General features: G+C 45.7%; 7 protein-coding genes across 11 annotated transcripts; 2 read left to right on the plus strand and 5 right to left on the minus strand.

Annotated features, from left to right (window-relative positions):
- Positions 1-910: 910 nt before the first annotated feature.
- On the plus strand, positions 911-2849 carry LOC117892720. Its single transcript, XM_034799139.1, has 2 exons — positions 911-1611; positions 1691-2849. Exons 1-2 carry the CDS (start codon positions 1040-1042, stop codon positions 2160-2162), a joined length of 1044 nt encoding a protein of 347 aa, XP_034655030.1. The 5' UTR covers positions 911-1039; the 3' UTR covers positions 2163-2849.
- On the minus strand, positions 2671-4253 carry LOC117892716 (snRNA-activating protein complex subunit 3). The gene is given in 3 exon segments (XM_034799136.1): positions 2671-3343; positions 3346-4104; positions 4169-4253. Coding segments are annotated over 2 exon segments (1176 nt in total). The 5' UTR covers positions 4100-4104; positions 4169-4253; the 3' UTR covers positions 2671-2921.
- LOC117892726 lies at positions 3964-4847 on the minus strand. The gene is made up of 2 exons (XM_034799149.1): positions 4169-4847; positions 3964-4103 (listed from the first exon to the last, which is right to left on the minus strand). Exon 1 carries the CDS (start codon positions 4630-4632, stop codon positions 4174-4176), a length of 459 nt encoding a protein of 152 aa, XP_034655040.1. The 5' UTR covers positions 4633-4847; the 3' UTR covers positions 3964-4103; positions 4169-4173.
- Positions 4848-5011: 164 nt separating this feature from the next.
- Positions 5012-6896, plus strand: LOC117892723 (polyadenylate-binding protein 2). Of its 2 annotated transcripts, none has more exons than XM_034799144.1 (6): positions 5012-5280; positions 5443-5648; positions 5891-6292; positions 6359-6492; positions 6576-6646; positions 6878-6896. In XM_034799144.1, exons 2-5 carry the CDS (start codon positions 5550-5552, stop codon positions 6616-6618), a joined length of 678 nt encoding a protein of 225 aa, XP_034655035.1. In that variant the 5' UTR covers positions 5012-5280; positions 5443-5549; the 3' UTR covers positions 6619-6646; positions 6878-6896. The 2 variants fall into 2 exon arrangements, with proteins under 2 accessions (XP_034655035.1, XP_034655036.1); XM_034799145.1 differs by having other exon boundaries at positions 5013-5280; positions 6579-6646.
- A 921-nt stretch (positions 6897-7817) lies between these two features.
- LOC117892727 (general odorant-binding protein 99a) lies at positions 7818-8527 on the minus strand. Its single transcript, XM_034799150.1, has 2 exons — positions 8394-8527; positions 7818-8320 (listed from the first exon to the last, which is right to left on the minus strand). Exons 1-2 carry the CDS (start codon positions 8436-8438, stop codon positions 7931-7933), a joined length of 435 nt encoding a protein of 144 aa, XP_034655041.1. The 5' UTR covers positions 8439-8527; the 3' UTR covers positions 7818-7930.
- A 1275-nt stretch (positions 8528-9802) lies between these two features.
- Positions 9803-17840, minus strand: LOC117892712 (phosphatidate phosphatase LPIN2). 4 transcript variants are annotated; one of them, XM_034799128.1, is made up of 12 exons: positions 17545-17840; positions 15372-15861; positions 15094-15302; positions 14892-15029; positions 13714-14811; positions 13552-13651; positions 13226-13354; positions 12945-13122; positions 12662-12882; positions 12093-12593; positions 11919-12022; positions 10850-11533 (listed from the first exon to the last, which is right to left on the minus strand). In XM_034799128.1, exons 2-12 carry the CDS (start codon positions 15549-15551, stop codon positions 11185-11187), a joined length of 3207 nt encoding a protein of 1068 aa, XP_034655019.1. In that variant the 5' UTR covers positions 15552-15861; positions 17545-17840; the 3' UTR covers positions 10850-11184. The 4 variants fall into 4 exon arrangements, with proteins under 4 accessions (XP_034655023.1, XP_034655021.1, XP_034655019.1 ...); XM_034799132.1 differs by lacking the exons at positions 10850-11533; positions 13226-13354 and adding an exon at positions 9803-10556; XM_034799130.1 differs by lacking the exons at positions 10850-11533; positions 17545-17840 and adding an exon at positions 9803-10556 and having other exon boundaries at positions 15372-15551.
- A 1217-nt stretch (positions 17841-19057) lies between these two features.
- On the minus strand, positions 19058-21470 carry LOC117892721 (PDZ domain-containing protein GIPC3). Its single transcript, XM_034799140.1, has 2 exons — positions 21256-21470; positions 19058-20309 (listed from the first exon to the last, which is right to left on the minus strand). Exon 2 carries the CDS (start codon positions 20200-20202, stop codon positions 19174-19176), a length of 1029 nt encoding a protein of 342 aa, XP_034655031.1. The 5' UTR covers positions 20203-20309; positions 21256-21470; the 3' UTR covers positions 19058-19173.
- Between the last annotated feature and the right edge of the window lie 428 nt (positions 21471-21898).

The following is a 21898-nucleotide window of genomic DNA, read 5'->3' on the forward strand; positions in this document are numbered from 1 at the left end:
GTACAGCTGGCAGTTATAACTCCGATTAGTCCAGAGCCCAAGGAACTCTTGGCAAATCCTTTAGCGGAGAAGCGTTTTTAAACATTTCCAGCGCATAATCATTCATTTGAGAGTCCTAAAATATATTTGTTCAATATATTTGTTGAATATAATTGCTTATTGCTTACCATTTGCTGGTACAATTTGGGACACTTCCACATCCGAATCCACACTGGTGTCTTCCAGCACCATGACATCGTCGTCGGAATCACAGTTTATAGTCTCGGCAGAAACACGTTGCGGAAGTATTTTATCATCCACTGAGGGTGGCAAAGCTTCCACTTCCATTCCGCTTCTGCATCTTCTTCAGCCTCATCTATGGTTGAAATTTCATCGAGGACGCTCAATGGTGCAGCAGGTTCTTGCCTAGCTGCTTCGGGAGTAGCCAATTTGATGTGGTCATTTGAATCCGCAAGAGACATATCTGTGAGTGTGAACAAACAAAATGTTTTGTTTATGTTTCTGCATCCCAGATTGAAGAGGTTCTGGATGTGGTGCTGCACATCCTCTATATTTTTCGCTGTCGATCAATATCAATGCGTGCTGCCGCTCGTCGCTGAAGAAGTTAGTAAGGTCTATTTTTATGGTAAACGCTTCCATGATTTTATTTATTTCGGCTTTTGAAATTGTAAAATGCCGTCTATCTTCTTCTTATCGTTCCCCCTGCATTCGCTAGCTAAATATTAATTTGGTCTTAGTGTAAGTGTCTGACTCTTAAAGTAATGTAAATTTTCAAATTAATTAGTCAGAGGGATTAACTTTAATGTACAGTTAGAATTTGGCATTAAAAAAACTCAAGCTGAAACCGATAATACGAAAGCACGATACTATTGGTATCGATTAAAATGCAGGCCTGCATACCGATACCTGCAATTCTTGTGTATTTATTGTAGTTCCAACGAAAACAAATTCTTATCAATAAATTTAAGTAGCATTAATCATAGTTCCGATTAGGTATAATGATGTGATACCGACACGAGAATTCGATTCCAACTCCAAAATGAGCAACGGCGACGACAGCCAAAATAACCAGAATCAGGGCGCCGATGGGGGGGAGCGCTCTGTGGATTCAACAAAGGAAAAACGAAGTTGGTTTCATTCCCTGACCAGGCGCAAAAAGTCAGACTCTGCATTGGTCGCTTCGCCCACTTCCAGCGACGCTGTGGCCCACTCATCTACTCAGATGCAGAATAACAATAACGAAGTGTGTGTCCCAAATGCAGCTGGCAGCTCCGGTGGGGATGCATCCATGGTCATTGGCAGCGCCAGCAGCAGCAGCCACAGCAACGGGGGAACGCTACGCAAACGCAAGGACAAGCGGAATGTGTTCTCGCGTCTACGACGGAAGGTGGGGCAGGGCTTGAGTTCGCTGCGAAACTGGAACTCTATGGGCGACTCCGACTGTGACGGAGGCACCACCGACGCCACCTACGAGTTCCTCACACCGTCCATTTTCGTTGAGCCCACATTGCCATTCACACACGACTACTTGCGCTTCATCCAGAAGAAGTGGCTGGAGCGACTGGACACGCCAAACGAGGTCATGTACAAGGCCTGCCTGGAGATGCTCAAGTAAGCGCACCATTTTATACTCTTAATTCGATCATCGATGATGACTCACGCCCTGTTTGTGTCCTCATTTGCATTTCAGTCAAGTTTGGTACTGGGGCGAGATTTCGAGGCGAGATGCGCAGCGCCAGCTCAGTGACAAGCCGACCGGATCGTTTCTCGTGCGCGACTCCGAGACCAGCGGGTCCCAGTTCACGCTCAGCTTTCGCATTGTCAACGTAACGCTGCATTACCGCCTTGAGTATAAGGAGCAGTTCTGGAACTTTGAGGAGCTCAAGTACGAGTCGATTGTGGAGATGATCGAGGACATTTTGCATCGTTGCACCAACGATAACTTTGTGTGCTTCGTGAAGGTGCCGAATGAAATGCAGCCGCCCTTTCCGGTGATTCTAAAGTACCCACTCAGTCGATACTCGAACATGCCCAAGCTGCAAGACCTGTGTCGGCGTGTCCTCCAGCGGCAAATGGGCTCCGAACAGCTGGCCAAGCTGCCAGTGCCAGTGAAAATGCGCGAATACTTGTCCGTTGAGCGCGAGTTGGTCTTTCAAAGCTAAGTACAGATGCAGCGCAGAGCATCTGCTGGTTATAGCTTTAAACACGGAAGTTAAACGAAGGCAAACCAAAGAGGGTGACGAGACAGTTAATGATATTTATTGGGCAAATGCAAGGCAAATGCAAATGCAAATGCAGATTCAATGTTGGCCATATGTATGTTTTTTGATGCATTTCTCTTTGCTCCAAAGTTACTAAGCGCACCGAATTCTTTAACGAAACGATTGTGGTGTGAATGCTTTTACTGTATTTGATATACATAATTATAAGTACACCTCCCTCCCTCCCCCAACAATCGTGTCTAGGATACGAGCGTACCTATATGTTATTGGCCGAAAAGCCTCACTAGATTGATTGGTCAAATCTGTACTATTCTGTACAACAGCAAACAGCTACCTAATATTTGTAAATTCAAGCCACTAAACGTGAAGTGAATGTATTAACCTTAGCCTTAAGCCAGACTCAGATAACTCAGATGTATTATTGTACGTTCAAGTATTCGCATTTTTGATTCCTAGCAGCCGACACAAAGAAATCTTTTTGCTAATCTAGATATGGTTGCACCGAACAGAATTTAGGCAGCTTGGCTTAAAACTGAATTCAATCTGTTTATAGCCAATTACAATTACTCCTGTTACACTGTGTATGTATTTTATTTAAAACTATAAGAATATATCGATCGAATAACACTCATTGAATGTATTGCTGTCTACCGAGTTCGCAAATAAAAAACCAAGCCAAAAATACAACAAAATCACATCTTATGATGATTCTAAATCTATGGCATCCTCGACATCTTCTCTGGCTTTTCCATCTTCGTCCAAAGACTCGGCACGATCGTATATGCGATAGGCCTTGAACTGGCCCACCTTCTCCCCGTTCACATAGTGAAAACTGAGGAAGCATCTGCGGCACAGGTACGAGGGATCGTGCAGCTGGCGCAGCGACTGCTCGACAATGAACTCGTAGCCACGAAGGCCGCACAGATAACAGCTGCGTCGATTGAAGATGTTTAGGGCGCGCACATGCGGATATAAGCTGGGGTCCAGCAGGCGGCTGACGTTGGCTGACAGAACTTCAATTTGTGAGAAAACAAACAGGTGCTCGCAGTTTCCATGGTGCAGGTAGTGCAGAGGTGCTCCTGGTCTTACAGTGAGGTCGATTAGGCGTGTGCTCTCCATTTTTCCACCTTGAACTGTTCGCCCTGCAAGCCATGCGCCTTTGCGGCCCACTGGATCACCGTCTCCGAGTAATCGCAATTCTCCGGATTGCGTTTGTCGTTATAAAAGGTATCGTAGATGAAGAAGTAGCCCGGATTGGTTTCTAGCTGGGGCAAAGGCGCATCCGGGTCATTGCTAATGTCCACGAAACGCCTGCCATTGCAGATGCAGAAGATCTTGTCGCGCAGCTCCGTGAGATAGTTGCTGCCAAGACAGACAAACTCCTCAGCAAATACGGGGCTCTCCAACTTCAGTCCTTTATGCGTGGCCCGTGCCGGTCGATAGAAGCGGACTGTAATCTGTAGTTCGGATGGTGAATCGAGTGGCCTGGGCATGGGAACACTCTTATTCCCGGGCGGTGGTGGGATCAGTCTGTAGCTGAATTGGGTACGCCCAAAGGCATTCTTGCGAGTGTTTTCCTTGTGCGCGCTGAGGGCTGTGTAGACTTTGGGCCCATCCCGGTCTGTCCCTGGTTTAACTATATTTAAGCGAGTGATATCATCGCCGGGCTGAAAGATATTTATACAGTTTTCGTCTGGCGATGAAATCAAATCCAATGAGCAACTTTTCTCCACATCCTCAGACACCGGCGAGGCAGCGGAGAAAAAGAATGGCACTTCCTCTGTCCCGCCAGTTGCTTTGGGAAGTTTTTCTTGGTAGTCGGAAAGAAAAGAACGCAGATGTATGGGTCGTTCCAGCGTCTCGAGATACATTTCCATGGCGCTAAAATTTCAAAGTGAAAGGGCTATAATGATTCGTGTGTGGAAGGTGGACCACCTCAGGCATACCAAAGTTAAAGCTCCTCTCCGAACTTATTTATTGCTTCCTTATAGGTGATATTCAGTTTCGTTGTCTGTGGCGTGTCCGTGTCTTCGGCAATGGGCGTCCCTTGCGCCTTTGTTGCTTTCTCAGTCTCTACCGGCAATTTCTCTACGTAAACCCGCTCAAAGGTAATTACTTTGTCGGACTTGTCCAGGTATGTGTACTTCTGTCGACAGGCTGTCTCGAAAAGCGGGTCAGCCGGCGAGCGTTCCGTGTCCTTTTCGAAAAATACATTCGTCCCCGTGGATTGCTCGTAGGTGCCTTTGTAAATGCTGCCATTTACCTCGGCCATGGGTTTGTCGCTCTCCACTCCTATAATTTTAATCGCTGCATTCTCGTGCTTTAGCAGGTGGGGTGGCAATTGGTTTTTAAAATCCGCAAACACCAAATACTCAGTTTCCTCGTACTCAGAATCCGAATCATTCATCATTTAGTTTAGAATCAGCAAATAATGCACAAATCACACATGGCCAATCTCGTTCACGATCCTCGTATTTGATTTTGGGTTTAGTTTTACTAACTCAGCTTTGAACATGCAATTTTATACGGTAAATTATTAACTTTTGTACAAGACCGGCTAGTTTAAATTACACTCTTTCGTTTGATTGTTTCTAAAATATTCTTCAAACAAAAAAAGGTCAACAAAATAAACTATTTTTACACGGTAACTACGCATGTGTTACACGTTTTCTACACAGGGATGATTGTATTTGATAAGAACACGCGCATCTCTAAGAAATTATCATGGTGTGTGACCTAGAGAAGAAACACAAAATTAAAACGACGACTAAAATATTCGATATATTTCAACATCATCTCTAACAACGAGGCCGAATGAATATATTTTCGGTGGTAAAATTTTCGTGTGTTTTTTTGTAAATAATAGCAAATTGCGCACTTTAAAACTTTGTGAATAAGTAGCGTAGCCTGAGAACAAACCCAGCAGTACAGTCAGAAAGTGTCGCTATCTAGGCATAATCTACAAATATTATTTTGTACAGTGCGTGCGTCGAATAGACTGGTCAGCGGCCATTTTGAGCACAGGCAAACGTCAGCACCCTTTGTACAATTTTCCTACGTGAGTTGTAAACTGATAAATCGCCACGCCGTGTGAAGTTTTGCTGGCATTGTGCAATCCTTTCGAGCGATAAACCAAAATACGGCCCAAAACTGAATATTTGTGTCGAAAGATTACTAATTTAATTTTCTCTCGGGCTCTCTCGTTTTCTCTCAATAACAGTGAACTACGATAAAATCCGTACTTCAGAAGCCGCTGAGAGAATTTACGCGCAGAGTCGAAAGCTTGCTGAACGTAAACAAAACCAGTAACAAAACTTATCACAAGAAATGGCTGATGAAGATATCACACTGAACGAGGACCAGCTCTTGGAGTCGATGGAAGAGACTAATGGCGAGCAGGAGACTGAAATTGTGACAGAGACTGAGGTAAGTAGGCTTCGACAGAGCCAAACGAGTTTTTATGCGCCTTGCAAAAGCACAGAATTTCTCGCGAAAAGCTTCGGCCGGCACAAAGCTCAAAGCCAAAACGGCAGCCATTTTCAAAGCGTCGTTCGTTGCGCGTCTGTCTCCATTCATTGTCTGCAAAGTTTTGGGCGTTCCAGAAGTGCCAGTCTTAATACAGCTAACCAATTATTGTATTCTTCCTATTAAACAATTGTGGTGCACAGGAGGAAGGCAGCATGCAAATCGACCCCGAACTGGAGGCCATTAAGGCCCGTGTCAAAGAGATGGAGGAGGAGGCCGAAAAAATAAAGCAAATGCAGTCTGAAGTGGACAAACAAATGGCCGGTGGGTCCACAACCGGTCTAGCCGCAGTGCCGCTTTCCCTCGAGGAGAAGCAGGAGATTGACACGAGGTCCGTCTATGTGGGGAATGTGGACTACGGGGCATCTGCGGAGGAGCTCGAGGCACACTTCCATGGATGCGGCACCATCAACCGGGTAACAATCCTGTGCAACAAGGCTGACGGCCATCCCAAGGGCTTTGCTTACATTGAGTTTGGCTCAAAGGAGTTCGTTGAGACGGCCCTGGCCATGAACGAAACCCTGTTCAGAGGTCGACAGATCAAGGTAAGAGAAAGCCTACCCTCATGACTCATTTCGAATATTGGGAATTACATTTGTGTCTTGTTTTAGGTCATGTCAAAGCGCACAAATCGCCCTGGCCTCTCCACCACAAATCGCTTTGCCCGCGGCAGCTTCCGGGGGCGAGGAGCTCGTGCATCAAGGGCCTGCTGTCACTCGACCTTCCGAGGTGCTCGCCGAGCAATGTAAGTGTGTGGCATTGCCAGCCATCTATCTAAACGTTCCCCCGAGTGGAGTGGCGCTAATTCCGGTCTGTGTTTCGTTTCAGAAGGGGTTACCGCGGGCGTGCCAACTACTATGCTCCCTACTGATCGTTGTTAAATAGAACCCACTAGTAAGGTAAGTCCACCAATTAAACACGTGCGAACGGAACTGAAACTCTGAACAGACACTGGGATAACTATTGGGGGGGGGACTACTTTTCACTACCTTTCACTTGGCAGTGGACCGACTGATAGCTATTACCTGATCAATGCCAATGCCTGCAGCCTGCATGGGGCGACTGATAATGCGTGCATTTGCTTTGACCACACTGAACATTTCGTTAATACAATCAATGTTTGATTTCAGATTTTTTTACCAATTTATTTCAAAAAACATTATTTTATTGCCAAACTTCTTTGCTAAATAGAAAACAAATAAAATATAAAAGAAAAGAAAAGAAAAGAAGAGAGAAAACATACCAAACAAGAGAAAATGCCAGAAAAAAATTAATAGAAATTGTTTTATTAATAATTTAAAAAAAAGAACAGCAGCAAGCAAATATATTTACAAAAAAAAACAGGCGATGAAAACAAATCTACAAAAAAATCAACATGGACTTGGCTATAATGTTTTTTGAAGCACCCAAACACCAAACACCCCTCTTTTCACATATTTTTATTTTCAAATAAAAAATAAAAAAAACCGAACGAAAATAAAAATCCAGATAATCCAGAAACAAAAAAATTAAGAAAAACTCGAGAGAAGTGGCTTAAAAAAAATGAGAAAATATATATTTAAAAGAGAAACCAACCACAAGCGAAAAGAAAAGAAGTTAAAAGATGGCAAAAACTCGAGTAAATAAAAGGATGAAAAAAAGAATAAAAATGCAATAGACTAAAAGATGACAAAATACTTGGGATACAAAACAAAACAGAAAAGAAAATCACAAAATAGATAAAACAGAAAAATAATAATGAAATTACGGTCTTACGTTAATGCATATATTCGAAAAAATATATAAATAGAGTAAAGAAAAAGAAAAGATGATTGCATTTTTCTGTCACGAAGAAGAAACAAGATGACAAATATAAACGAATTAAACAAGCAAGCGTTAACGCCTTTCCTTTTGGGCGGGACACATTAAGGGAAAAAATGCCAATGCCCGGCTCCTTCGACAGCCAGCCAGAAGCAGACACAGAAACAGGAGCTGCAGCAGTACCTGCTCCGAGGCCAGACCAGTCAGCAGCAACATCAAATAAATAAATTATTCAAAAAATGTAAAAAAAATAAAGAGAATAAACCAAACTTCATTTTCATTCAAGCACTTTATTATATGGCTTTTCTTTCAATTGTAGAAACTGCAGAGCCCGAATGGCTCCCTTGATAGATTCTAGAATTGGACGGCGTGTCCCCACGGTCCTAGTTCTTCTGGACGGCAGCCTGGACGAGGGGCAGGTTCTTGCCCAGGAAGCACTTGAAGCCACGGTAGGCCCAGGCGTTGGCGCTGGACTTCTGCTCGTTCTTGTCGGCGCACTTCTCGACATCAGCCTTCAGGGCTGCCTTGTCCTCCTTGCCCTGACCCAGCTGAGCAACCAGATTGTCGATCTTGAATCCCTTGGTGTCGTCGAACAGATCGAACTTGTGGAAGATGCACTGGATGTAGTTGCGGGTGATCTCATCATCGGGATACTCGAACGTCTTGTACTTGGCCACCAGCGCCTCAGTCACCTTGCTGGTCTCGCCGCACTCCTTGCGGACTGTCTGCAGGTCCTCTGCGGTGCGCAGTTTGTACTCGTCGGCGGCAGAGGCCTGTGTTATGGATTGGGGATTGTTGAATAGTGGGTAAGATTATGGGATATCATCCTCATTAGATGCTACTCACCAGACCGATCACGGCGCACAGCAAAATGGCAACGGCGTTCTTCATATTTGGAATGTGTGTTGTAAGATTGGGCTCGGCTTAGAACTGGCTGTTTGCTGTATGCTCTACAAGAGGAAACTGTTGCCTGTGGACTGCCGGGCGGCGGCTTTTATACCTTCGCCGCATGTGGACGGCCGCACTCAATTGTGGGGGCGGCGGTTTTCGAGTGGCGCTCAATTGAGTTGCACTCGCTATGAATAATTTAAACCTCATTATGGAATATTTTTCCCTGTTGAAGTAGAGCTCAACCAAGGAGACTATAACCTAAACTTATGTACATACATACGGTACATAAGGTTTGATATGGGTAAAGAATAATTAGCTAGGGATTCTTAGGGATAATCCTAGATGTCTCTCTTCACTGAGGTGAGAGAGAGACCAGCTAGGTTTCTTTCTGAATGAGTGAGCTTGTACGTATCAAATATGTTGGATATTGGGATAAATATTTTGAGCTGTTTAGTTTTTATAAATGAAACCAAGGATAGATAACTAAATAAAATGAATAAGTAATGAATGTTTTTAGCCCCCCTATTGGAACATTATTATCATAAACAGCTATATGTGTGCACAGACGACGCCTATGCCAAGTACTCGTAAGTAGGAAGATTTAGCTGTAGCCCAACTGCAGGGGCTACAGCTAAATCTTCCTACTTACGAGTACTTGGCATAGGCGTCGTCTGTGATACACGGGGGCCAAGTAGAAGATTCCAGAATAATCCAATTAAAGCCAAAGTAGTGTGTTGTATTATGGAAACCTTGGACAATTTGCTGATCTCAGGCAGAAATGACTTCCCACCAACCGAGGGGCGCTGCCGCATGATGCGTGCCTCGTGTAAGCGGACTGGTTGCTCGCGTTGTGAAGAAAATAGTAGGAAAAATACAACTAAAAATTAATTTTTTTTAGCAGTTAAGGGACCCCCTTTATAGGAATTCCACTGATCAGCCACTGAATATGTGGTCAGACGTCCATTTGCGCTCACTTAGTGTCCACTTTGTGGTTTATGTGTTTGCCTTTGTATGCCAATATGATGCTGGGATGCTGCGGTACCGTACCGTCTGCCGTGCATTAAATGAGCATTAATTGAATTGGCAAAATTACGCTCCCAAATGAAATCGGCCGACCCCCCCTGCAAAACGCACAGAGTCTCTCTCACCCCCATCATGGACATTGTCGATTTCTGCACCCACAATGGAAAATTTTCCACTGCAATTTGAGTTTTTCATGGGAACTGGCGATACGATACAGTGGTGCCACAGGGCATAGTCAGCTGTTGTTCAGGTGTTTTTCTCTTCCATGGAAACACACCAGAACCAGAGCCATAGCTGATAAGAGGAAAAGTTTGTTTTGTTTTTGTTTAAATTTGAAGCATTTATTTATATTGAATAACTCTATCAATTAGGCATATTTGAATATACTCGTATTTATGTAGTAGTTGTAGTAGTAAATATAAAGCATAGTTTTCAGAAAAACTCCAAATAATAATCGTCATCACAATGAACTAATTTTAAGCAATCACATACGAAACATAATGAAATCATAAATCACAACTCCAATCCGGCATTTGGAATACGCATTCTGTTAGCAATCAATCCTAACTCTTAGTAAGAACTTGCACGAGTCTCAAAAGGAACTTATAGTAAGGGGAAATCATTCAACTAGAAGTTTTTTTTTTATCAAATAAAGTAACTCAAAATGTGTGATGGGCGTGGGGATCTTGAGTCCTGGCTAAGCTTATGCAAAGGATATATCGATACTCGTATTTCACGTATTTTTTTTGGTAAGCACATCTAGAGTTTGAAGCTAGGTAAACGAATTTCTAAGGCTCTATAGTGCTATAGTTATACATATTGTAAATATATATAGTATAGATGTTGTGGGGTATGCATATTTTTATGTATTTATGGTGTAGTGGTTGGTGTATTCTCTCCTACTTCTCGGGAATGGGTCGCAGTGTGGCTTTATCAACGTTGGGGCTCGGCGGCACCAGTGCCGTCTCCAGCTCGGGTATATCCAGGTCGGCTATGGGGTCACGCCAGTAGTTGAAGTTGGAGAACTCTGCGGCAGCCTCGTCGAGCTTCACCGGTGGAAATAGCTGATCGACAATGTACGTCATGCTGCAGTATCTGGAAGAATACATTTCAGAGAGACGGATCGGGTGAGTGGAGAACGTCATAGCAAAGCCCCCAAGCAGTAGGCAATGGGTGATCCGAGTGGGGTATTTTGTACGCCTCCCAAGAGTATGCAACACTCAACGTGGGAGCATGATCGGGCGCCTCAGCGTGTGCTATGATATGTAAATATTGCAATTACGTGTGCATCCAGCTCACAAATAAGCAATAAAGCATTCCTGCCCTCCATCACCTAAAACTCATGCCACATTTCGCACAACTCGATTCGAAGCCATCAAAAACAAAGGTTTCCATCACAGCGAACATATTGATATCGTTTATTGGGTATATGGCTATATGGCTATAGATATAGTAGGATACGACTATATCCAAAAGGTACTCTCGGCGTTTCGCTCTTCCACCTTAAAGCTAAACATTTAGATCTGCTGCTGCTGAGCAAAATACTTTCTGTTCCGGGAGCTAAGCTCCCGGGTTCCACTTCTGCCTTGACATAACAAACATGGGACAAGGACACACTCCTGATAGTTCTCTCAGAAAACTCTTATCACAATTCATTCAAAGTCATTCTTGCTTGCACACAACCTTCTTTGGGAAGGACTTGGGCAGGGTGCTGGCCATATGGTTATGTGGTCTGGGAATTGAGCCACGTTAGGTCTCGGCTCGAGGACAGCAACGCGACTTCGTTCTTGGTCGACAGTCGTCGGCTTCGCATAATGAGGCCAACATCTGCCGACTGTTCACCGGGTTCGCCATCATCTTCATTGGCAAAATCATCATCGTAGAGGGCATCGTCATCGTCATCGTCATCGTCACTCATGTCGGGCTCTACATCCACATCGTAATCATCGCTGAACTGCAGCTCGTCCTCCAACTCGTCGTCGTCGAACACATCCGTGCGGTACTCGTACTCATCGTGATGGGTGAGCAGGGGAAAGTACTCGTCGACTTCTAGCGACTGATTGATGTAGCCACTGTATAAATTTGACAACCGAAAAATGCTTGAATCGATCGATTGATTGATTGTTTGATTGATTGATTGAGTTGGGTGCGGCTGAGTAGGAGGAGGCGGGTAGTAAAATGAATACTACACAGACATAGGAGCGAGGAGAGGAGGATACATTCCACACGTGTGTGAAGGCGATACACCTGGCGTTACATGATGGAGTTAATGCGACTTCGATAGGCGGCTTGTGGTTATCGTTTATCGTTATCGCTTGCATTATCGAATGTGTGGCATGAGTTTTCAGTTATCGGTTATGGGGGGAATACACCGGAACCATATATATAATGCAGATACATGGGAGTTACAAGCTAACATATAGACAGATCTGGAGTTGGGTTCCACCCGCTACTTACGAGGATTGGAATGTTTGTGTCAGCTCGTGCTTCAGCTCGCCCTTGGTGTTGATGGTGAAGATGCGCATGATGGGAATGCCCACAGCCCGATAGGCCCACACATCCTGAAAAGCAGATTTAAGAGCGGTGTCAGCTGCGACTGCCACTGAAGGGAGATTGGTTCATGGCACTTACATTGATCCGGTTGCCATAGCCGGCGTAGAAGGGCTCTTTTTCGGGGAAGAGATCCCGAATGTCCGACAGGCAGGCGATCTTGAACTGCTCCGGCTTCTTCTCGATAACCTCGCGATGGAATGCCGATATCAGGGAGGTGGGATTCAGCAGCAGCGGCCCGTCGGGCAGCTTCACATTCCCCTGCCTGATGGAGCGCAGATACTCGCGTGTCAGTCGCGACTGGCCGATGGCACGGGCCGATAGATAGAGCAACTTGTAGCCGTTCTGCTCGATCTTCGAGAACAACTGAGCGACACCCAGTTGGGCCCAGTCCTTGCCGACCATCGGCAGTATGTGGCCCAGCACATCGGACCTCGTAATGGTCCCATCAATGTCCGAGATCACCACCTTGTCGTTGTGCTTCCATCGGTACAGGTAGCACTTGCAGCGCGACGTTCCCTGGTAGGCGGTCGTCACGCTGAACTCGATCTCGTTTGTGCCCTCCTTGAGGTTTAGTTTTTTCTGAAAAATGAAAATGAAGAAATGAAAGGAACGGGTCCGTTGGTCCACAACAAGCATCGAGTACTTACAATGGCTTCCGAGCTAAGGCGCAGGGATTTCTTGTAGCGCTCCTTGGGCTCATCGCTCTTGTTGGAGGCCATGGTCAGCTCCTCGAGGTTGTCGACCAGCGCCGAGGTGTTCTCTGCATGCTCTGCCAGAGAGTCACTCTTGCTCGGCGTCAGCTCGCTCATGTCCGTGGGTGAGAGTGGTCGCGAGGTCTGCGTCGCCACTGCAGCAGCCGGTTCCCCATCTGTGGAAAAATGTAAATAAATATTTGTAATTCCAATTTGACAATAATTTAGCGACTTTTACCTTTCTCGTCTTTGCCGGGGGACAAGCCGTGGCTGACACGGTTGGGCGCTGCATCCTGTGAGCGTCTCCAGCTCCACCAGTAGCGCTTTGTTTGACCCGCAGGTCCAGCCTGGACAGCCTCGGGCATTTCGGGCTTATCGCCTTCGACATTTTGCGATATCAACTGCTCAATGGCATCCTGGGGAGCAGAGTAGAGTTGTGGGGGGAACCATTAGCACGGGTTGGAGCAAGAGCGGGAGACACACAAATAGAGGAGTGAGGAGAGGGAGAGAGAGACTTACTTCGGTTAGTGGCTTCTGGAAGGTGATCATTGTCATGACAATGGGACATGCAGCCGTCCAGGGGTAGTATTTGCCATTTAGACGTACGACTAGGTTTGGCGATGAGAACAGACTGGGGTTTGCGCACACCTGCTCGGGCATTGGCATTGGCATTGGCATAGGCGATTCATATGAGAGCATGGCATGGGTAGAGATGTAAAGACTTGTTAAACGGATGCAACGAGGCAACAGGCAATGGGGCGGTGCAGGTGCAGGTGCAGCAGTGACGTGCAGCGGAGTTGAACACAGAGCACAGCGATGAGCCGTTGGTTGGGTGGAATACTTACATCTGGATAGCTGACCAAATGCCGGTCAAATTCCTCCTCCGAGGGGGGTCCTCCGTTCTCTGGCATGCCACTCATGGACATGGCCACAAAGTCCAAATATCTGCAAGGAGAATGCCAGCGATTAATCTCTGATAGAGTGGAACCGTCGTTAATGTTGCTTACTTTTTGTCACGCTGCTGCTTGGTTTCATCAAAGTCCGAGTCCAGACTCTTCTGGCCCTCCTCCAGGGAGCTGGGTGAGTGTGGCAGGCTGGTGCCATTGCCGCTCTCCCGGTCCTCCTCCAGCGCTGTGGCCGGCGAAGACTCCTTCAACTTGGCACTGGGAAAGTAGAGGGCTGCCATCTCCGGGTCCATGGTGCCATCCAGATCGGATAGATAGATGTCTCCCGCCTCGTTGCCGACTTCCTTGCGCAGCCGATTGGCCTTCTTCATGAAGCTGAACATGCTGCTGAGCATCGAGTGTCGGTCGACCTGCTGCGCATCGGCCTCACTGATGGCCTCTGTCTTGGCCTGTTCCGGCAGCTCGCCCCAATTCCAGTTGGTGGCGTTTGTATCGTCGCCGCATTGGCGCTGGTCCCGCGCCCGCATCGTTGTCTCCAGCTCGCTGTCGCTCTGGATGGGGCTGGAGGGACGGTTGGGACCGCCTCCCGATGGCGCTGTGATCTCTGTGTCGCTAAAGAAGTGAATATCCAGGTCTAGATGCTGCTTTGGGGCTGGAGTTGGGGTGGTGTGGGACAGACTATCGTCTCCTGTGTGAGCCGTGAGTAATGGGGCCGAGGGCTGCTCGTCGTTGGAGGAGGAGTTGGCAGAGTTGTTGGCTGCAATGGAACTAGCTGGGGCATCGCCTTCATCAATGTTTGCCACTGTGGCCACACCCAAGGCGGTGTTGGCGGTGGCGGTGGTGATGTCGCCGCCGGCAGCGCTACCCACTGAGCTGCTCGAGGAATTCTTGCGCTGTGCGTTCTTCTTCATTTGCGTCTTCTTGCGCCGCTTCTTGGTCTTGCTCTTGGAAACATCCTTGGGATCCTTGGCCACCTCACTGGGCGCCACTGATGATACAGTTATATCGGGCTTTGGCTGCTCCTTCTCCTTCGCCTTCTCGACTTCCTTTACCGCCTCGGGTTCCGCTTCCGCTGGCTTCTTCTCGCTCTTCTCCTGGAAGAGCTCCTCGTGCTCCGCCCACTCCTGACGAATCTTCTGTGTGGTATACTCCTTGAGCTTCTCGCTCAGATTGCGCCTCTCCAGTGTGTTGTCCGTGTGCCTTTTTCGGGATTACAAGAGTCAAAATGTTAATTTTAGCCTGCACGCAAAGTGCTTTGTCTTTAAAGCTTTGAAGTCTACCTGCGCATGGTGTAGTCCGAGGCTTGATTCTCGAATTGTTTCCCATCTGCGGCCGCTTCCTTGGGCTCCTCCTTGGAGAAGTCGATGGAGTTGCGTCGCGGCAGGGGCAGGGGAATCTGCAACTCCTCGCTAGCGTTTCTAAAATGAGATGGCAAATGAATCTAGCGCTGGCGTGAGGCTGCTTTGGGCTGTCGGCACTTACTTGTCGGCTGTCACACCGCTGATATCCTCCATGGTGTCGTTGCCGTGTTCCCGCAGATTCATGAAGCTCAAGGGTATGGGAGATGTGGCCAGGTTCGCTGGCAGCTCATCATCGTCATCGTCAAGGCACTCCTCCACAAAGAAAGCCTCTCCCGCATCGCCCAGCTTCATCTGAATGTCCACGGGTGCGCCATTTATCTCGATATCCACCTGTGGACGGTCAACCATCGATTGCAGGTGATTTCTGGGTAACATTTAGGGATTTTAGGATCTACTTACCACCTTTTCGCGACTGCGCAGCACGCCCAGCTTGCCGAAGCGCACATGGAAGGGCGAGCATTGGAACTCGCCGTCCTTCTGCTCCACCACGATCACATCGATGGCCCCCGTCAAGGTGGCTCCATTGATGTCGTTGTAGAAGTCTCGGAAATTGCTAAAGACGCGCGCCAGGCTGTTCATCTTTGTGTCTGCTTGGACTTGCCTCTTCTTTCCTTTCCGTTATGTTCTGTTTCGTTCCTTTTGGGACTCTTTCTGCGTCCTCTCTTGTGTTGGCCTTGTTTTAATCTTCTTGTCTAATCGCAATCGCACCTATATATATGGCTATGACTGTGTGTTGCTGCTGTTTTGTGTCTGTGTGTTCCCTGTTTAGTTTTATATGGTGGCCATTTTTATTGGAAGGCGGTCAAATACGCCGCTTATTGGCGGCGGCACCAGCTCTCCGGGTTTTGTTCTGCCCGGGACTTTGGACCCTCTCGCTGAATTATGGCAACTGTAAAAGGTAATGCAAAATTGAAAATATGAGTAATCTGCGTCGCTTATTGCCGACATTTATTCCCCCCGGTTGGCAACGCATTCAAAATAGACAAATTGCATCAGAGCGCAAGTGCATCCCGTTCTTTGGCCACTCTGAAGCCGTAACTATGCCCACAAAAACAGAGGAACATTTGCACTGAATTATTTTTAGCAATTCGTTCTTTCTTTGAGTGCTCAAAGTCAAGGTAATGTTTGAATGGATGAGCATCACCATCCCAACCACAGGGGCATCCACATCGTGACGTATGCAGTGTTTGAGAGAGAAGGGGAGGAACCTTATGGCCAACACTCAATGCCTATGTTTAATCATGTATTACGGCAAGTTCAAGGTAGGGACCCCGACGACTCTCCGCTATAGTTATGCCATCTATGGCAAAACTATTTATGAGTATTTATGAGTGTTCATTCCCATCGAATTGGTGTTGTAAAAGCCGCTCTTATCAGCTGCGCTGTGGTCACCTACATAAATACATACATATGTACATACATATGTATTTGTCATATGTACGCATTCCCGTACGTATTTCAGTGGCGTGATAAAACATGGAGTAAATACTTGTAGCAGAATGTATTCCTGCGTGTGTTTTAATCATAGCACAACACGGAAAACATCACGCGACATCAACATCGAATAAATGAATCTATATTCACAGAATATAAGCAATAAGCACTAAAATAGCAAGACACTCAAACACGAAATGGATGGAGTTCAATGTCCATCAAGCTAACCGATAATTTCAACAATGGTTGTGGGTGTTCTATGCCTTCCAGCCAACAATCTGCCAAATCAGAATGATAGGCGAAACAATGCAAGAATCCAAAAATGTACTTTGTACATAAACATACATGGCGATGTATGTATACTATACTAACTCGTAATCAATTGTAAGCTGTGCTCCCGAATCGAAAGACTGGAAGAGCGGACATCACACCAGATCACGCCATCTGTCACGCGTTGCGGGCCCTGCCTCACTTTCACCTGCGAAACTGCAGAGCAAAGCGTGGAGCAATCAAAACATTCGATGGATGTGGAAACGCAAGAAAAACGCACCCAAAGCAAAGAGAGAATCGGGTTTATAACAAAACTTGAAACACAACGCGAAGAGTTGCAGTCGAATTCGCAAACAAAGGCAAATGCAAGGGAATTTCTTATCCACTCAGAGACAGAACAGACAAAGGAGTCTCATTTCTACACAGCTCTGACACTGACTCAATTTCAGAAGATAAAGAAGTTTTAAATGCAAGTTTGCAATTTGCAGCGCGAGATTTTGCATCTGGCCTTTTATTTCTGTTTAAAACTGCTGAGATGTCGTTGCCAACGATAATCACATGCCCCGAGTTCAGTGTTTATTTGAGTTCTATTATTTGTGGGGGTCTGGTCTGGGGTTCTGTTGAGTCACGATCAAAGTCCAGAAACCAGAAAACACTCGGAAGAATCAGAATGCACGATGAGAGAGGCGCGCGCGGGCAAACAAAAACAAACGCGGGGCCCAAAGTCTACATAAAATAGAGGTGGCTGCCAAGAATTCTGTGGCGGTCCCGAATGCAGACGTGTGTACGTTCAATGTTCTCGAAATTATCTCTAGTATAATGGAAATTTTATTTCACTTATTTGCTATGTCATTTGCATTTTCACTACCTTGTTTTCGGTGTGTTTGAAAATATTTTGTTATGGTTGTTGTTCAGTTTTCAGCAGAATTGTTTGCTGTGCTGCTGTGCCCTTGAAAACACTAGCGAGAAACTATCAAAGCCTCACTCTATTTCCTACAGCACTTTGGCTCGTTTTCGTTCACTTGACAGACAATTCTCGTATGTTTCTTGTATTTTCACAATGTTTTTAGTGGCACTCTCCACTGCGTGGCTACTGTTCCGTTCAGTTGGTTTTAGTTGTGGATTTTTAGTTTGTTGCTCCGACGACTGCTGCGGCAGAACTGAGCGACGGAAAAGTTCAGTTAATCGAATTAAGCACCTGCTTGTGCATGTGTGAGTGTGTAGCGCGAGAGAGCGACAGGCCAGAGAGAGCGTTGCTTGTTATTTAAGAGCAAAAGCTGGGCAAAAACAAAACAGGTAAAACCGGATAGTCATGTAACTTGTAGTTGTTGCTATGGCTATGTGCAGATATACATAAATACATATATTATATACAGCAGCTGCTTTATTCAATCTATTCTCTCTCTCTGGCTGTCTAACATGTTGCTCTCCCTCTCTCTCTCTCTTTCTGTTGTTTGCGAGCGACTTAATAACTGTGCTTGTCAGCTGCTCGCTGCGATCGTCGCAGCTGTTCCTGCTCTCGCTGAGCTGTTGCTGCCATTGTTGCAATCGAGAGAGCTTTTAGTGCATGTTCTTCGCGTAATTCACTCGTAAACAAATTTAAATCTGTCCATGTACGTCACTTCCAGTTGTTTACCACCACACCAGCAAACTAAAGCTTTGATCACAGAGTGATTATACAGGAAATGTTCCACTTTTTACGTATTATACAATCTTTGAGCAATAGAATTCGACTGCTAATGAGTGTGGCCCGAATCGGCCCATGGTCAAAGCATACATACATATGTACATATATACAAGAAAATAAGAACAATTCGTCACCGTTTCGGACTGTGGAATATTTTCCCAGAGTGTCTGTCTCTACAAATTGCTGATGAGTGCCAACAAATCGTAAAGGCTAATTAATGCTTGTGTTTATGAATAAAAAAATATAATTTGATAAATAGGTGACAAATAAACAAACCCAAAAACAACAGCAATATAAAAACTGATAGAACTGATAATACAAAAATAAAGAAAAGAGGAAGGTGATTTTTCATAATTTAAATAATTTAAATTTATTCATAAAACGATTAAATGATAAAACTACTGAATATATAGCAATTAAACATATGCATGAAAAATATGTACATGTAAAAAGTTGTACAAAAAACTATACTCTAGATTCCTCTATCCGTTTTCCGCTCTTCTACATAATAAATACTTTAGCGTGATAAAAATACAAAATAATTGGCAAAGGCAGATGACGACACATGCAGGCTATATGGATACAATATGGTAGAGTAAATAATAATGTATTTATGCAACTAACATTAATCAAAACACAAATTAATGATATTAGCAATAGTTAAGAATAAAAACAGAAAAGGCTCTTCTGCTTGGGCTTGGGGCTTAGCTCTTAGTTTCTCTAACGGTTTCTGAATTGTTTTTTATTGGTTCCTAAACAAGACAATAGTCAATATAAAATGCGCGAGCAGACAGTTCCCACATCCATCCTTTACTTGGGAGTGGTCGTGGACTTGCGGCGGGCATCCGTTATAGCACCCCAGAGCTCGATGATGAAGTCGTCGGTGAAGCCAAAGGACTCGAGGTCCGAGCTGTCAATGGACTCGGCAAAGTCCATTGAGTTGGACTTTTTGTCACCCAAATCCCAGATCTGCGACGCCAGCTCCGTGTCGTTGATGCCCATAAAGGACTCGAGCAGATTATTGATGGCATCGATCCCGGCCACCGTGGCCTCGTCGAACTGCGGCTCGATCTGTGCATTTCCATTGGCCTTGAAACGTAACGTCTCCTTGCCACTGCCGTAGTTGCGTCCGCCGCCGGCGCTGCCAGTGGCGCGCGACTGACTGCGCGGCCCAATGCCCTGGAAACCGCTCCGCACGGGCTCCACCAGGCGCAACGTGAAGGTATCACCTGTGGGAATGTCCTTGAGCATGCGGGCCACCTCGTAGTGCCGCTTGCCAACCATATTCTGGCCATCCAGCTTCTCGATGTGATCGCCCACACAGATGTGCTCGATGCGGTCAATGATCGAGTCCTCTTTGATGCGCTTGATGAAGGCATAGCCGGCCCCATTGTCGGTGATGGTCAGCCCGAGGGCCTCCTGTGACTTGACTATCTCGATCTCCTTGGGCCGGCCCTTGCGGTGGGCGAATATGAAATCATCCAGACCTATCTGCCCGCCCAACAGCCGGGCCATGTCCACCTTGTGCGAGTTGAGCGTACAGAACAGGATGTCCTTTTCCGAGATGTCGAAGCACTCGGCGATCTTCTGGTACAGCTCTCGCACGCTCGAAAAGTCGTGGATGAGTCCCGTGGGGCTGCCGTGCGCCAGCTGGCAGTGGAACACTAGTGGGGGCTTCGTGTAGTCGGCGCTGTTGTTGTTATTGTTATTGTTGTTCTGGATGGTGGCGGGTAAGCCCGAGGCTCCTTTGCCCTTCCCCCCATCACTGTTGTTGCTGTTCTGTGAGGTGTTGTCTGCTGCAGTTCCCGGCTTGGAGGTTTTCCTCGTGAAGAGTGGCATGACTGGTGATCTCTGGTCTCTGGTTGCTCAGAAATCTATGCGATTTTATAATATATTTTATGATCTTTTGGCATGTATCCTCGTATCCTCTTATTTTGCTCTTGGATCTGTGTGCGTAGAAGAAGGGTGGGATCACTTGGGATTAGGCGATTCAATGCTCAATTCAATGTGGTAGTAGAAGATGTTCAGTTCTGATGTGAGTATTAATTATAGTATTTGTTACAGGTTAGTCAAGGTGATTAGGTGATGTTGATACAAAGGTGAGCTCTGTGCAGTAAAGTACCCATAACCATAATCAATACATTGTTGGTGTTTATTGGTGTTTATCTAATCGGTTCACTCAAAAGTCGTAAATTTCAAACAGGAAACGTGCCTTATAAGTGGTAGTACGAGTGATGAATCAGAGACCGTTCCATTAGGTCGAAAATTTGTTTGATTATTGATGTATTAAGTTGATAGTTAGTGGCTATTATTAGCCTGCTTATCGCTTATTTAAAATATTAAATTAGTCACACGAAAAGTGATTACACTTTGAGGTTATGTTTGACACGAGAGGCAATCCAACAACAGCTGCTGAGAGCGCGTTCTCTCTCTCTCTCTCGAATAAGGCACAAGCTTTAACGGTAATTAATCACTGGAATTAAGAGACAGTTTCGGTATATTACCCAGCCTGGAACACGAAATAGCAGCAGCAGCAGCAAGAAAATCAAATTCAACGGCGGAAAATCACATTGGAATTGAACGAATTTCTATTACTATCAAACTAAGTATTTGAGTACTTTTTGTTTGGTTCTTTCCTGCGATAAGATTGACAAAATGCCTGATAAGACAACGGCAAAAAGATAAGCGATATTGTATTGTGTGTGTGTATGTGACGGACCGGACTCTTTATCGGACTGCAAAACGTCCGCCCGTAGTAGTCCGTCAAAGTGTACTGAACCTGCAGTTAAATGCCAGGCCATCAGCTGGAAGCGACGACCATCATCACTCAATCGGTGGCATGGCATTCGGCTGTATGTACTCCACTCTCTGTCTCTATCTTTCCCCCCTTACCACTTCCGCTCAATAGGAGAAATGTCTGTCTGTCGCAGAGGAGTTCATGAACCTTCCGCCCTCTGGACGCCTCTTCACTTGCACGTTGTTTGATGTTTGTGGATATGATCCAGATCCAGCACCAGCAGAAAAACAGTTACAACTTTTATACACTGATAATTTTGATAAGCCAATGAAATTCTCAAAACATATTTAGGCTCAGAGTGAAGTATAAATGATAGTGAAAGGCATTCTTTGATTTGCTTCTACATATGTATGTATATGGGTAGAGTACTGTAGTATACAGAAGGCAGATATGTGGAACATTGATCCGACAGAGCAGTTCTGTCTGTCGCCTGCTTGATCTGCCCCATCTAAGGAAAAACAACTTGAGACGAGCCCCTTAATTGATATTTACATACAAACGAGCTCACATACGCGTATGTTTTTATGACTGGGTGCCGAGTGGTTTCCACTATGTAATATATGTATTTTATTCATGAGCAAAACAACTATTTCTAGCTGCTAGCCGAGTGGATGGATAGATAACCCACCGCCGGCATCAAGGTCGAAATAGTTGAGAGCGCGTGAGTCGCTCGCGCCTTAACCAATCTGATTCTGAATGGTTCGAAGCAAAGAACACATACAGAAGATACTCGTAGTT

The sequence above is a fragment of the Drosophila subobscura genome, chromosome E (genome assembly GCF_008121235.1).
Source record: "Drosophila subobscura isolate 14011-0131.10 chromosome E, UCBerk_Dsub_1.0, whole genome shotgun sequence".
In the NCBI taxonomy this organism is placed as follows: domain Eukaryota; kingdom Metazoa; phylum Arthropoda; class Insecta; order Diptera; family Drosophilidae; genus Drosophila; species Drosophila subobscura.

What these genes read in the sequence shown, in the direction of transcription:
- LOC117892720 (XM_034799139.1), top strand. Translation starts at nt 1,040, where the DNA reads ATGAGCAACGGCGACGACAGCCAAAATAACCAGAATCAGGGCGCCGAT. An exon ending in GCCTGCCTGGAGATGCTCAA is followed by an intron (nt 1,612 to 1,690) that starts GTAAGCGCACCA and finishes TTTGCATTTCAG; the next exon opens with TCAAGTTTGGTACTGGGGCG.
- LOC117892726 (XM_034799149.1), bottom strand. Translation starts at nt 4,632, where the DNA reads ATGATGAATGATTCGGATTCTGAGTACGAGGAAACTGAGTATTTGGTG.
- LOC117892723 (XM_034799144.1), top strand. Translation starts at nt 5,550, where the DNA reads ATGGCTGATGAAGATATCACACTGAACGAGGACCAGCTCTTGGAGTCG. An exon ending in AAATTGTGACAGAGACTGAG is followed by an intron (nt 5,649 to 5,890) that starts GTAAGTAGGCTT and finishes TGTGGTGCACAG; the next exon opens with GAGGAAGGCAGCATGCAAAT. An exon ending in CGAGGTGCTCGCCGAGCAAT is followed by an intron (nt 6,493 to 6,575) that starts GTAAGTGTGTGG and finishes GTTTCGTTTCAG; the next exon opens with AAGGGGTTACCGCGGGCGTG.
- LOC117892727 (XM_034799150.1), bottom strand. Translation starts at nt 8,438, where the DNA reads ATGAAGAACGCCGTTGCCATTTTGCTGTGCGCCGTGATCGGTCTG. An exon ending in TGTGCGCCGTGATCGGTCTG is followed by an intron (nt 8,321 to 8,393) that starts GTGAGTAGCATC and finishes TCCATAACACAG; the next exon opens with GCCTCTGCCGCCGACGAGTA.
- LOC117892712 (XM_034799128.1), bottom strand. Translation starts at nt 15,551, where the DNA reads ATGAACAGCCTGGCGCGCGTCTTTAGCAATTTCCGAGACTTCTACAAC. An exon ending in TGCGCAGTCGCGAAAAGGTG is followed by an intron (nt 15,303 to 15,371) that starts GTAAGTAGATCC and finishes GACCGTCCACAG; the next exon opens with GTGGATATCGAGATAAATGG. An exon ending in TCGGACTACACCATGCGCAG is followed by an intron (nt 14,812 to 14,891) that starts GTAGACTTCAAA and finishes ATCCCGAAAAAG; the next exon opens with GCACACGGACAACACACTGG.
- LOC117892721 (XM_034799140.1), bottom strand. Translation starts at nt 20,202, where the DNA reads ATGCCACTCTTCACGAGGAAAACCTCCAAGCCGGGAACTGCAGCAGAC.